This window comes from Emys orbicularis, chromosome 1 (genome assembly GCF_028017835.1).
Source record: "Emys orbicularis isolate rEmyOrb1 chromosome 1, rEmyOrb1.hap1, whole genome shotgun sequence".
NCBI lineage: Eukaryota > Metazoa > Chordata > Testudines > Emydidae > Emys > Emys orbicularis.
This window is the reverse complement of record NC_088683.1, coordinates 206,443,453-206,458,299: the sequence shown is the minus strand read 5'-3', so window position 1 is coordinate 206,458,299 and position 14,847 is coordinate 206,443,453. Positions and strand designations below refer to the sequence as shown.

Genomic DNA, 14,847 nt, shown 5'->3' with positions numbered 1-14,847 from the left:
TGAGTGACAGGGCCCGCCCCAGGGGCTTGTTGTGATTCGAAAGCAGCCCCGCGGGAGGCTCGGCCCAATGGGCGCGCGCGGCCGCCAGTGAATGGGGCGCGCCCCCCCCCCCCAATCCGGCTGGATCCTGTTGCGGCGCCGCTGGGATGGGGGAAGGGCGGGCTCCGACCACTGCGCAGCGACACTAAGATTCATTCACGCACAGGCAGCAGCCGCTCGCTGGGAGCGAGTGAACGCGGGGAGCAGCAGCGACCACAGCTGCACTAGCGGGTTGTTGGTCGGGGCCACCGCTCGCCATGCCGAGGAGAAAGGTGCGGAGTGGAACCACTCCCCACCGCACCGAGCCGCCGACCGGACGCTGCGGTCCGGGGCTATCCCCGGGCTTCTCGCGCCGCCGCCCGCAAATTCCCCGGGCTCGGCTGACGCTCGCTTCGGGTCAAATGGCGCCCGGGACATCAGCACCCCCCTCCGGCCGGGCCCCCAGCCGGACCCGCTGAGCGACCGCGGGGCCCTTCTCCCGACTAGTGGCAGCTGCGTCACTCGAATTTTCTGTAGCCGTTAAACGCGACGGCACTCGGGGTTCGAAATCCGAACGCGGCGGCGGGAAGGGGCGTGTGTCCTGACGTCACTCAGCCGTGACCGCCCCTGGGGAGGGGGGAGGAAACCTGGGCTTTGCGCGTGCGCACATGTTTGTTCGTTCACTCCCTGTGCGCGTTTGTTTGCAGGTGAACGCGGCCGAAGGGGAGGCGCGGGAGGAGGTAAGTGCCGGGCTCCCTGCGCGGGCTCCCCGGGGAGGGGCGCGGAGCAGGGACCCGACTCTCACGCTGTCTCTGTCTCTCCTTCTAGCCCAAGAGGCGGTCTGCACGCCTGTCAGCTGTAAGTATAGCCATCCCCCGGCTGCCCCTTCCTAGGCGCTGTGAGGGGCGAGCACTAAACCTGCCTCTCTTTCCAGAAACCTGCCCCCGCCAAAGCCGAGCCCAAGCCAAAAAAGGCAGCAGCAGCAAAGGTGAGTGAGACACACCTGTGAATGGCACAGACTGTCCGTGTCAGGCTTGCTCGACACCCCAATGCCCTGTTGGTTTGATCATACTGCTAGATCTAGGACAGATTTCATTTAGATGCTGCTCTTAACTTACCTGGCTTCCAGGGAGCACCCAGGGAGCAATGCACTAAACAACTGTTTTTACCAAGTTATCTCTCTTGAGAAGAGAACTTCTGAAGAATGTTCTACTCCACCTCTCTTAGACCTTTTCCTTTATTAAGCAGCTAATGGTACTTAGGATCTCTTGTACATACTTAAGAGGTGTGAATATTTTAGTAGCGCTGATCGTTATTTTGATATCAGGGGGCAACTACATATAAGAATATTTCATGTCTTTATTGCTACCTGAAGGGGAAAGTGTGTATGTACTTGCATTTTAAAAGACTGCGTCGAAATTCTTGATTTAACCTTGTAAAATGGTTTTTGAACTTGTATTGAGTTCAATGTTGACTCAGGGCATGTCTACATGTGTATTGGCACAGCTGTACTGATGCATCTGCGCTCCTATGGTGAAGACACTCTATGTAGTACATAGACCAGGGGTCAGCCACCTCTGGCACGTGGCATATATGTGAAGTAGGGAAAATATACCATTTTCTAGTGAATTTAATCTTGGTTATGTAAAATAAAGTTCTTAAGTTACAGCTGTGAAATAATTTAGTGTTCTGACAGTATTTTCTGTAAATGTACAGGATGTACACAACTATATGTGACAGTCCTAACCAGTAGGCTTGCAGTAATACAAATGAACTGAGACAGTCTATATGTGTTATCAGCCACAATTTTACTCATTATACATGATTAATAAATCTTTAAAAAATGATTTTTTTTCTAGTCTCTTGATCTCTATTTTAGAAATAGAGATGCATGAAGACTTGGTGTATAGAAGCCTTTTAGATTAAATTTATATAATATTGAATGTTTTAAATGAAAAAGTAGGAAACCTGTGAAGAATGGCTAAATATGTGTGTCTTAGATTTGTCTAAAAACAATAACAAGTCTTAATCTGTAAAAAGCAACAGAGGGTCTTGTGGCACCTTTGAGACTAACAGAAGTATTGGAGCGTAATCTTTCGTGGGTGAATGCCCACTTCATCAGTCTTAATCTGTTGTTCACTTACAGTTAATGGCATCAATAAGAGTAATGTTGTTAGACAAAAGTATTAAATTGTTCTTTTATATTAACTGCATACCGCTATATTAAATATTTTCAAGCCGTGGGAATCAGCTGAAGCATTCGTTAGAATGTAACTAAATGATACAAAGATTGTTGAGAAGTTTATACTGGGGAAACTTTTTTTTTTTTTTAATGAAAAATATCACTCCCATCAAGTCAAAAGAAACCTCTGGCTTAACCATACTAGTTTGGGCAAAAAATATAAAGCCTACTTCAGCTGACTGTTGAATGTGCTCTTGAAAACATTTTACTGCATTATTAAATTTCTTCCATTAAATTCTAAAAAGAGGATAAAAGCTTGATGTGTTTGGTGCTTCTGAAATAGAAGGGCTTACATTATTAGGGCTGTCAAGTGATTAAAAAAATTAATCACGATTAATCGTACCATTAAACAACAATAGAATATAGTCACGCCTCACTTAACGTTGTAGTTATGTTCCTGAAAAATGTGACTTTAAGCGAAACGATGTTAAGCGAATCCAATTTCCCCATAAGAATTAATGTAAATGAGGGGGTTAGGTTCCAGGGAATTTTTTTTCACCAGACAAAAGCCTATTTTACACACACTCTCTCTCTCTCTCTCTCTCAGGTTTAAACAAACAATTTAATACTGATACACAGTGATGATGATTGTGAAGCTTGGTTGAGGTGGAGGAGTCAGAGGGTGGGATATTTCCCAGGGAATGCCTTACTGAGAAATTGGCTGAGCCCTCAAGGGTTAACTCTGACACTCTACAAGGCAGCAGGAATGGAGGGATGGGAGAGAGAGAGATGCGAATTTCCCTTTTAAGTACACTGCCTTGTTAATTAGATCAGCTTGCTGAGCCCACAGCTGCTGCCAGCAAAGCCCTGTCCTGTGTCCCCCCTGCTCTATGGAAGATGGGGTAAGCGGGGTGCAGGAGTGGGGGGGACAACACCCTGACATTAGCCCCCCTCTTCTTCTCTTTCTCCCCCCCCCCCCTTGCGCGCAGCAAGCAGGAGTCTCTGGGAGCAGCTCCAAGGCAGGAGCAGCACATGGCAGTGGGGGGAGGGACACAGCTGAACTGCAGGCAGCTGCTGCACAGGGAACTTAGGGGAGTGGGGAGCTGATAGGGGGGCTGCCGGTCCATCCTGGTTCCAAGCCACCACCAGCTAGCTGCAACGGGCTGCTCTTCGTGCAAGCAGTGGACAAAGCAGGTGGCTACCAAAGACATTAGAAGGGAGCATTGCACAACTTTAAACAAGCATGTTCCCTAATTGATCAGCAACGAAACAACATTAACCGGGATGACTTTTAAGTGAGGAGTTACTGTACCATTTATGTAAACGTTTTTGGATGTTTTCTACATTTTCAAATATATTGACTTCAGTTACAACACAGAATACAGTGTGTACAGTGCTCACTTTATATTTATTTTTGATTACAAGTATTTGCATTGTAAAAAAACAAAAGAAATATTATTTTTCAGTTCACCTAATACAAGTACTGTGTTGCAATCTTTTTATCATGAAAGTTGAACTTACAAGTGTTAAATTATGTATAAGAAAACCTGCATTCAAAAATAAAACAATGTAAAATTTTAGAGCCTGGAAGTCCACTCAGTCCTACTTCTTGGCCAGCGAATTGCTCAGACAAGCAAGTTTGTTTACATTTGCAGAAGATAATGCTGCCTGCTTCTTGTTTACAATGTCACCTGAAAGTGAGAACAGGCGTTCTCATGGCACTATTGTAGCCAGCGTCTCAAGATATTTGTGCCAGATGTGATAAAGATTCATATGTCCCTTCACGCTTCAACCACCATTCCAGGGGACATGCATCCATGCTGATGATGGGTTCTGCTCGATAACAATCCAAAGCAGTGCGGACCAACGCATGTTCATTTTCATTATCTGAGTCAGATGCCACTAGCAGAAGGTTGATTTTCTTTTTTGGTGGTTTGAGTTCTGTAGTTTCCGCATTGGAGTGTTACTCTTTTAAGACTTCTGAAAGCATGCTCCCTCTCAGATTTTGGAAGGCACTTCAGATTCTTAAACCTTGGGTCAAGTGCTGTAGCTATCTTTAGAAATCTCACATTGGTACCTTCTTTGCATTTTGTCAAGTGTGCCTTGAAAGTGTTCTTAAAATGAACTACATGTGCTGGGTCATCATCCGAGACTGCTATAACATGAAATAGGTGGCAGAATGCAGATAAAATAGAACTGGGGACATACAATTCTCCCCCAAGGTGTTCAGTCACAAATTTAATTAGCGCATTATTTTTTTAACGAGCGTTGTCAGCATGGAAGTATGTCCTCTGGAATGGTGGCTGAAGTATGAAGAGGCATACAAATATTTAGCATATCTGGCACGTAACTACTTTGCAAAGCTGACTACAAAAGTGCCATGCAAATGCCTGTTCTCCATTTCTGGTGATACTGTAAATAAGCGGGCAGCATTATCTCCTGTAAATGGAAACAAATTTATTTGTCTGAGTGACTGGCTGAACAAGAAGTAGGGCTGAGTGGACTCGTAGGCTCTGAAGTTGTACATTGTTTTGTTTTTGAGTGCAGTTATGTAACAAAAAAAAAATCTACATTTATAAGTTGCACTTTCACAACAGAGATTGCACTACAGTATTTATATAAGGTGAATTGAAAAATACCATGTCTTTTGTTTATCATTTTTGCATTGCAAATATTTGTAATAAAAAAAATATACACTTTGATTTCAATTAGAACACAGAATACGATATTAAAATGTAGAAAAACATCCAAAATATTTAATAAATTTCAATTGGTATTAACTTAATTGCAATTTTTTCACTTTTTTTTTTTTTTAGTTAACCACGTGAGTTAACTGCGATTAATTGACAACCCATATTATTATTATTATTGTTGTTGTTACAATATTAGCACAGTCAAGTCATGGACTTTGCAAGTTTCCCTGTGCAATTCTACCAATGCGCTTCAATTCTATTTTCCAGCATGTATTTTCCTCAGCGTTAGGGCTCTTAAACAGGTTGCCACTCATCAAATTGTGTAGTGGTTGTGTGGAAGTAGTTATGGGGTCTGAGAAACCACTACTAACCTTCTTATAAGTGTTTTAGTTTCTGATCCCAGTTTGACTATCTCTTATTTCTGGAATGGAGAGAATTTTTTTTCTTTATACACCTCTACCTAAATATAACACTGTCCTCTGGAGCCAAAAAATCTTACCACGTTATAGGTGAAACTGCATTATATTGAACTTGCTTTGATCCACCGGAGTGCGCAGCCCTGCCCCCCCTCCCCCCCCCAGCACTGCTTTACCGTGTTGTATCGAGGTAGCGGGGTGTATATGGAAACCTCCTTCACTGGTTATGGAGCATATAGTTTCTGAGGTTTTTTTGGTAATATTGAGAATTAATAACCTTCTTGTTTTAAAATTCTTACATTCATTTTATTGTAGGATAAATCTGAGGACAGGAAAGCTCAATCAAAGGGGAAAAAAGGACCAAAAGGAAAACAGATTGAGGGGACTAATCAAGAAGAAACAAACGATAACTTGCCTGCAGAAAATGGAGAAATTAACAGTGCAGAGGTATAGTAGTAGCTTTAGTCTTAACCTAGACAAAAGATTAGCTCTTGATTATGAAGAGTTAATGTAATGTAATGCACTAGTTAATCTAAACATCTATCCGACATCAGATTCAGTTTCTGCAAAATCTAAGATATAAATGTATGTTGCTGAGATTTTCATAGCAGCCTAGGGGATTTAGCCATGCATCTTCTATTAACTTTAATGGAAGATATGTAGCTACCAGAACTGGTGTGAAAATTCATTGGAATCTTTTCCTCTGGAAAAATAAGAGACATTTTCATAACTCAATTTCCATGGAATATAGCTTTCAGTAAAAACTCAAAATGAAAACATTTCAGCCAAATGTGGTAATAGAGCCTCATGGGAGTTGTAGTTTGCTCCTCATGTCCCCCTTCTCTTTGGGCTGTGGATCCCCAGCTGAAGTACATCTCCCATAATGCACGATGGCAAGGAACTTCATGTTGCACACAGCCCTCACCCAGAGAGGAGATGGGTGCATTATGGAAGATGTGTATCTGGACATCTCAGCCCATGGAAGAGAGTGAGTACGCAAGGAGCAAACTACAACCCATGAAGTGCTACAACTAGTTTTTGACCAAAATCTTTCAACAAAAAACAGTGTTTTCTGCAGAAAGCAAGAAACATCTCACAAATTCCATTATGTTAAAACCTGAAATAGCTGACAGAAAATTTTCAACCAGCCTCAGTGGCTTTGTCCTCTGACTGATCTGAAAATCTCTGATAGTTTCTAGTCTTCATGGTTGCAAAGAAATACTCTAGAAGGATAACTGATGCAAATTCAAAAGAAGACGTTTTAGTGCTATTTTCAGGCTGTCTGCAATGTCAACTGCTTCGTCCATTTCAATGGGATGTTAATCTGACTTAGTGTAAGTAGGCTCAATACTTACTTTTCTAAATAACTTGATAATTGCAATTACACTCCTAACTGATGCTTATTAAAACTGAGCATGCACATTGATTAATATCTGAAAATGGCCAAACAAAGGTCAAAGAAATCGTATTTGTTGAATGCAACAGTTGTTCTTCAAGTGATGATGTCCCAATGGGTACTCTGCTGTAGATGTGGCAGCGCCTCCTGTGCCTGGGATCAGAGATCTTCATCAGCAGTGCCCATCGGACTGCACATGTGCACCTCCCCCTGTCGCGCTGTGAGCGGGACATACATACACATACACGTGTGTGTGCATATATGTGTGTATATATAATATATGAATGAGAGAGAGCGCTGTGTGGTTTGACTGCCCCCCAGTTCCTTCTCTACCACCTTTGGTCTGGGACGGAATGCACAGCAGAGCCTGCGTCTCCTTTACCTTCAGTAGATAGTGCCTTGCCTGTCAGTTTTAGGGCTGGTCTACACTACAGTGGTAAATCGATCTAAGTTTACAAAACTTCAGTTACGTGAATAACTTAACTGAAGTCGACGTAGTTGGATCCACTTACCGCAGTGGCTATACTGTGCTCCGTCGATGGGAGAGCATCTCCCGTCGACTTCCCTTATGCTTCTCGGGGAGGTGGATTACACAAATCGATGGGTGAGTGCTCTCCCATGGATTTAGCGTGTCTTCACCAGACCCGCTAAATCGACAGTGGCTGCATCAATTGCAGCAGTGCCGGTAAGTGTAGACATGCCGAGTGTAGTTAGTAGTACTACTTTCCTCTATCAAAAAAAATTTGTTGTTGTTTTTGCTTTATTTTTACTGTTGCTTCATAGCTTAGGTTTCTGTTTCCCCGCTTCCCATTTGGGAAGCTTTTTCCCTCAACCTCAATCTACCCATCAGGACAGAGACTGGAAGCAATTAGATTTATTTGGACACAAAGTTTATTCATCTGTCAAGTTCCAATTTTGCATATCTAATTATGAGGCTTTTATGGCCAAGTACAACTATCTCAACTACTCCAAGATAGAGGAACTCTGCCAAGACATGCCTGCAGCCAAGAAAGAACAATTCCGGGTGCTTATATCTGAGGGACATCTCTTGGCCCATACAGCCCTACAACAAGCCTCTTTAGACTCTGTGGATACTGCCACCCTTCTATCTCAATGTTGTAGTCATGAGGCGGGCGTAATGGCTACACCTCTTGGGGTTTCCTAAGGAGGTACAAACTACAGCAGATGACTTACCCTTTGAGGGCCCCAACTTATTTGTGGAGCATATGGATGACACCCTACACTCCCGAGCTGCTCTCTGATCTCTCTGCATTTACACAAAGTACCCTACCAGATTCAGACAGGTCACTCCTCAAGGGGCTACCTCTCATGCACCTCTATCCAAGCAACAATTTTGAAGGTTTAGTCGAGGCCCAAAGAAGCCTTCCCTTGTTACAGTCATACCAACCATCTTTGATATCCCACCAGTTTGGCGACCAGTTAGCTCCCTTGTTTCCATCACGGAGCCTAATCACCTTGGAAAAATAGGTTTTAAAGATCGTCAGGGAAGGATACTCCATCCCTTTCCTATCTATCCTTCTTCCCCACCACCCTCCATCCCCATCTCTCCTCAGGGACCCTTCCCATGAACCCATTGTACAAGAAGAAATTAATTTTCTGCAGCTGGGAGCCATAGATCCAGTCCCTTCCCAACACAGAGGACAGCATTTCTACTTCCTTTATTTTCTGATCCAGAAGAAATCCAGTGGCTGGTAGATGATCCTGGACCTTCAAAACCTAAACAAGTTCATCGAACTGCAATGCTTCAGGATGGTTACCCTCTCCACCATTATCCCAGCACTGGAATACGGGGACTGGTTCTTGGCCCTCGAGCTCCTAGACGCATATTTCCATATCACAGTACACATTGCCCACAGACAGTTTCTCCGATTCACCATGGGCACCAACCACTGTCAGTGCAAGATACTGCCTTTCTGACTGTCCATGGCCCTTCGTGTATTCTCCAGAGTTCTTGCAGTCATTGCTGCCTACCTCAGGAAACAAGGCGTCGTCATCTTTCCATATTTAGATGACCCCACAACTTATTCTCCTCAAGGCCCCATCTGAAACTGATGCTCTTCGCACCATCTGGGTGACAGTGGACCTTTTTATTAATCAGATTCTCGCCTATAGTGGATATTGTATCCAAAGAACGAGCCTGACCCCAGATCTCTGCCAAAACATGCCTCCAACTACTCTGCCACATGGTAGCAGCCACTTTCGTGGTAAAGTACTTACGGTTACACATGCAATATCTTCAGGCACGGCTCCATACAGTCAGTATATGTCCCTCACAGACCGCCGCCACAAACTTATTCATGCCGATGAGAGTCAAGGACTCACTACTCTGGTGGACAGAGCCCAAGAGCATCTGTGTTGGGATTTCTTTCCTCCAACCAGCGCAGACTATGATTCTAACAATCAACGCCTCCCTAATCAGTTGGGGAGCACACCTTCACAATATACAATGCAGGACAGATGGTTCTTAACCAAATCCACCCTACACATCAACCTCCTAGAGGTACGAGAGGTCCACAGTGCCTGCTGACATTTCCTCCCACTGCTCGCACATCGCACCATCAAGAGTCATGATGACCAATATCGTTTGCATGTTTTACATCAACAGGCAAGATGGAGTGAGGTCCCACTCTTTATGCTTGGAGGCAGTGAAATTATAGAAATGGTGTATCCAACACATCATCATTTCAGCCACACACCTCCCTGGATACCAGAACACCACTGCAGACTCATGGGAGAATCTCCTGCTCAACCACGAGTGGGAACTGGATACACGAATCCTTCAGCTCATCTTCAATTGCTGGGGATTCCCCACATAGATTCTGCTGGAGAGCAGGACTGGGACATGGCTCTCTGGGAGAGGTGTTCCTCGTCACATGGGATGCACCACTATTCTATGCCTTCCCTCCCTTCCCCCTTCTGCTTCGAGTACTCCACAAGATACAGGGGGACTGAGCCCAAGTCATCTTTAAAGCTCCAACTTGGCCATGATAGATCTAGTATACTTACCTCCTTCACATGATAGTATGCCAACCGATCTCTTCATCCAACTCCACAGCTCCTTTCACAGGATGCGGGTTGCATCCCAGTCCACAGATGCTCCACTCCAAAGCCTGGCTCCTCCATGGTTCCAGGATTTGGAAATAACCTGTTCAGACACAGTTAAGCAGGTACTTTTGAACAGCAGGCACGACATGACTAGACACACTTAGCTTCACAAAATTGACTAGATTCCAATGCTAGTGCGCCTCCTATCAAGTCAACGCCGTAAGTGTTCCACTACCACTTATCCTGAACTACATATTACATCTTAAACAATCAGGATAATCCACCAGCTCCATTCAGGTGCATTTGGCAGCTGTCATCACTTTTCACTGCCACATAGACGGCCATTCCATTTTCACACATGCACTCTCAAAACGTTTTCTGAAGGGTCTCCAAAATCTTTATCCTCACATATGAGATCTGACCTGGGAACCTCGGCCTTGTCCTCTGTTCTCCAACTAGACCTCCGTTGGAACCAAGGGCAATGTGCTCTTACATTTACTTATCAATTAAAACTGCTTATCTTGTTACCATCACCTCTCATTCATGTCCCCATTACTGACATTTTGCAAAGCGGCCACACGGGCATCAACATATACTTTTGCCTGTCACTATGCCATTACTCACGACGTCACAGCAGACACTCTTCTTGGACACACTGTCCTATCTGCAGTAAATGCTGCTCTGAAGCCCCAGCCTTCCAGTTGGGGCACTGCTTTCTACTCACCTACAGTGGACCATCCATAAGGGACATCACTCGAAGAAGAAGAGAAGGTTAAATTGGCACAAAAACTGTGTGTACACAAGTCTAAGTGTAGTTTTTCCCACTTCACAGAATTCGAACACCCTGTTATAGACAAAGTGTTACTGCTGATCAGTAACTGTGAAACGAATTGATGAGAAAATTGACCCTTTCGGTAACTCCAGCAGAGAGACCGAGGACACTAAATGGACATGAAGAGTGCAGTACCTTCTTGATCCTAGAAAAGCTTACTCCAGATCAGGTTGAGTCATATTAGTAAATGGTATAAGGACACTTGTAATGTGGCTGTCCTTGTTTTCTGCTGGTATTGTGGATAAATAGGATCTTACTCTCTGCTGCTGTTCTAAAACCTTTCGTCAGCACTAAATAAATTCAATTGATATATTCCTTTTAAAGTAGGGCTGTTGATTAATCGCAGTTAACTCGTGCGATTAACTCAAAAAAATAATCACAATCGCTTTGTTAAACAATAGAATAGCAATTGAAATTTATTAAATATTTTTGATATTTTTCTACATTTTCAAATATATTGATTTCAATTACAACACAGAATACAAAGTGTACAGTGCTCACTTTATATTTTTTATTACAAATATTTGCACTGTAAAAACAAATTATTTTTCGTTCACCTAATACAAGTACTGAAGTGCAATCTCTTTATCATGAAAGTTGAACTTAAAAATCTAGAATTATGTACAAACCCCCCCCCCTGCATTCAAAAATAAAACGTAATATTTAGTCTACAAGTCCAATCAGTCCTACTTCTTGTTCAGCCAGTCGCTCAAACAAACAAGTTTGTTTACATTTACAGGAGATAATGCTGCCCACTTCTTATTTACAATATCACCAGAAATTGAGAACAGGCATTTGCATGGCACTTTTGTAGCCAGCTTTGCAAAGTAGTTACGTGCCAGATATGCTAAATATTTGTATGCCCCTTCATGCTTCGGCCACCATTCCAGAGGACATGCTTCCATGCTGATGACGCTCATTTAAAAAAAAAATACGTTAATTAAATTTGTGACACAATTCTCCTCCAAGGAGTTCAATGTCCCCTGCTCTGTTTTATAGCTACAGCACTCGACCTAAGATTTAAGAATCTGAAGTGCCTTTCAAAATCTGAGAGGGACGAGGCGTGGAGCTTGCTTTCAGATGTCTTAAAAGAGCAACACTGATGTGGAAACTACAGTATCCAAACCACCAAAAAAGAAAATTAACCTTCTGCCGGTGGCATCTGACTCAGATGATGAAAATGAACATGCATCAGTCTGCACTATTTTGGATTGTTATCGAGCAGAACCCATCATCCGCACGGATGCATGTCTTCTAGAATGGTGGTTGAAGCTTCAAGGGACATATGAATCTTTAGCACATCTGGCATGTGAATGTCTTGCAACACCAGCTACAACAGTGCCATGCAAATGCCTGTTCTCACTTTCAGGTGACATTGTAAACAAGAAGCATGCGGCATTATCTTCTGCAAACGTAAACAAACTTATTTGTCTGAGCCATTGGCTGAACAAGAAATAGGACTGATTGGACTTGTAGACTCTAAATTTTACATTTAAGTTCAACTTTCATGATAGAGATTGCACTACAGTACTTGTATTCGGTGAATTGAAAAATAATAATTTTTGTTTTTACAGTGCAAATATTTGCAATCAAAAATAAATATAAAGTGAGCACTGTACACTTTGTACTGTGTTGTAATTGAAATCAATATATTTGAAAATGTAGAAAACATCCCAAAATATTTAAATGAATGGTATTCTATTGTTTAATCGCGATTAATCGCACTGTTAATGTTTTTAATCACTTGACAGTCCTATTTTAAAGATAATACTTATGCAGTAAAAATGCAATGAATGTATCTATCTAGATGGAGTATATGTATCCTGTCAAAAAAGAACTGGATACATTCATGGAGGATAGGTCTATCAATGGCTATTAGCCAGGATCGGCAGGGATGCAAAACCATGCTCTGAAGTGTCTTTAGACTTTGTTTGCCAGAAGCTGGGAATGGCCATTTTGGGAATGGATCACTTGATTACCTGTTCTGTTTATTCCCTGTGAAGCACTTGGCATTGGGCACTGTCGGAAGACAGGATACTGGGCTAGATGAACCATTGGTCTGACCCCATATGGCCATTCTTATGTTCTTGCGCTTGTATGAATTCATTGTTTTGAAGTTAAGGGACAAAATACTGGCTTGACCTAGACCAACGGTCACCAGTTGATTGATTGCGATTGACTGGTCGACCTTGGAGGCTCTCCCAATCCATCACAATCTCCAGTGGTGCAGCAGGGGTGCCGCTAAAGCAGCTTCCCTGCCTGCCCCGGCCCCACGCCGCTCCCGAAAGGGGTCAATGTGGCCCGGGGGGAGGAGAGAGACGTGGCTCCGCGTGCTGCCCCTCTCTGTAGGCATCGCCCTCGCAGCTCCCATTGTCCGGGAACAGGGAACTGTGGCCAGTGGGGGCGGTGCCTGCAGAGAGGGGCAGTGCGTGGAGCCACATCTCCCCCTCTCCCCGGGGCGCGTTGGCCCCTTCCGGGAGCAGCGTGGGGCTGGAGCAGGCAGAGAGCTTGCCTTAGCTGTGCAGCTGCCCAAGGTAAGTTCTGCCCGGCGGGAGCCCGCACCCCAACTCCTCTCCTGGAGCCACCACTCCATAACCCCTCCTGCACACTGCACCCCCAGCCCTGAGCCCCCTCCCAGAGCCTGCACACCAACACTCTGCTGGCGCCCCCTCCTGCACCCCTACCCCAGGCTCAGCCCAAAGCCCCCTCCAGCACTCCAAACCCCTCAGCCCCAGCCCAGAGCCCCCACCCCCTCCCGAACCCCCTGCCCCCCAGCCCTGTGAAAGTGAGTGAGGGTGGGGGAGAGCGAGCAACGGGGGTGGGGGGAGGGTGGAGTGAGCGGGGCGGGGCCTCGGGATTGGGTAGATCCTGGGTTGCCCTTAAATTCAAAAATTGATCTTGGGCGTAAAAAGGTTGGAGACCACTGATCTAGACACAGTGTAGTTCTGCCACTATTATTCAGTCTAGATATTTAATTAAATTTCTGCAGAGATAGACTTCTAAATTCAAGAATACTGTGACATGATCACTTTGTCTTAAAACATGTTAAAGTAACAATGCAAATACTGCAGTGTAGAATAACACATTCAAATGTTTGCTTCTCTAAAGATATGTTATTCCCCAGGATCTAAGCTACCTAGTGTGAGAGAGAGTACTCATTAAATCTTAAAGTATTTTGACCTTTAGGGCAGCAGTTAATGAAATAGGCTCCTTTTAAAAAAAAAAAAAAAAAAAAAAAAAAAAATCCCTTCGTCTTTAAGTCTGTCTTGAGCTGGAATGACTTTACATCCCTACCGCATATGCATTCTAGAATTGTTAATACCGTTTTAAAAAGTTAGCCGTTTAAACGAAAAATATGTTGTTTAAATGTTTGGGGCTGATCCTGCCAGCGCAGTTGGGGCTAGGGCCCCTCCAGCCGGCGTGGCTGGGCCTGCTTTGGCGCTGCTCCGGGCCAGCTGGCTCTGCTCCGGGATTAACAGTTAAGGCAGATTAACCGGTAAAACTAATTCTTACCGGTTTATCTTTTACATTTCCAATATGAGGAGCAGACTTCCTAAAATTTGAGCCAGTTAAATTTCACTTTAATTTGATTTGTGTGTGTAGAACGTTATCAAAGGGGACTGATTGGTTAAGATCATTAATCAAAATGTGTGAAGACTTTAAAAAAATAAGTAATCATTTGTCCTAAACATTTGATAATGAATTTTGCTCTAAAATATACCTGATTTGTTAAATCTTTTTGAAGCTACCATATTCTCTTTACTGTTAGATCTTGTGTGTGAACTAAGACATTGAGATTTTCAGGAAACTGTTATACTAAATGTTCTCTATGTCCCCTCCCCTTTTTCAGGCTCCAGGGTCTGATGCAGCAAGAGAGAAAGAAGCTAAGTCTCAGTAATATCTCTACCAAGTCTTTTATCAGTGGACCCAGTACCTACCTTCCTTGTACAATTCAGAGGAATATTTTTATCAACTATTTTGTAAATGCAAGTTTTTTAGTAGTTCTAGAAAACACACTTTTAAAAAGGAGGGAGTCCCGCCACTTCCCATTTTTTTTACATAATTAGATAAGTGTAAATGCTTTTTTTTAAAGAGGTAAAATCATCTACTGGTTGTCTATTTTCTGTGTAGCCAGAAATTAATGGAATGTTAGCTAAGGGAGAGGCTTTGAAATCCTGATTACACTTAACATTCCATAGCTTGTGAGGGACAGTTTTTATATCCTGTTAAATGAGGCATGACAC

At 43.6% G+C, this 14,847-nt stretch overlaps 1 protein-coding gene across 2 annotated transcripts; it reads left to right on the top strand.

Moving 5' to 3' along the window:
• The first annotated feature begins 46 nt into the window (after positions 1 to 46).
• On the top strand, positions 47 to 14,591 carry HMGN1 (high mobility group nucleosome binding domain 1). 2 transcript variants are annotated; one of them, XM_065405888.1, is made up of 6 exons: positions 47 to 311; positions 726 to 758; positions 847 to 876; positions 953 to 1,006; positions 5,625 to 5,756; positions 14,454 to 14,591. In XM_065405888.1, exons 1-6 carry the CDS (start codon positions 297 to 299, stop codon positions 14,499 to 14,501), a joined length of 312 nt encoding a protein of 103 aa, XP_065261960.1. In that variant the 5' UTR covers positions 47 to 296; the 3' UTR covers positions 14,502 to 14,591. The 2 variants fall into 2 exon arrangements, with proteins under 2 accessions (XP_065261960.1, XP_065261953.1); XM_065405881.1 differs by lacking the exon at positions 47 to 311 and having other exon boundaries at positions 687 to 758.
• The last annotated feature ends 256 nt before the right edge of the window (positions 14,592 to 14,847 follow it).

Bases quoted from the DNA above. Each gene is read 5' to 3' on its own strand.
- HMGN1 (XM_065405881.1), top strand. From the start codon at position 687: ATGTTTGTTCGTTCACTCCCTGTGCGCGTTTGTTTGCAGGTGAACGCG. The intron at 759-846 runs GTAAGTGCCGGG...CTCTCCTTCTAG, and splicing joins AAGGGGAGGCGCGGGAGGAG to CCCAAGAGGCGGTCTGCACG. The intron at 877-952 runs GTAAGTATAGCC...CTCTCTTTCCAG, and splicing joins GGTCTGCACGCCTGTCAGCT to AAACCTGCCCCCGCCAAAGC.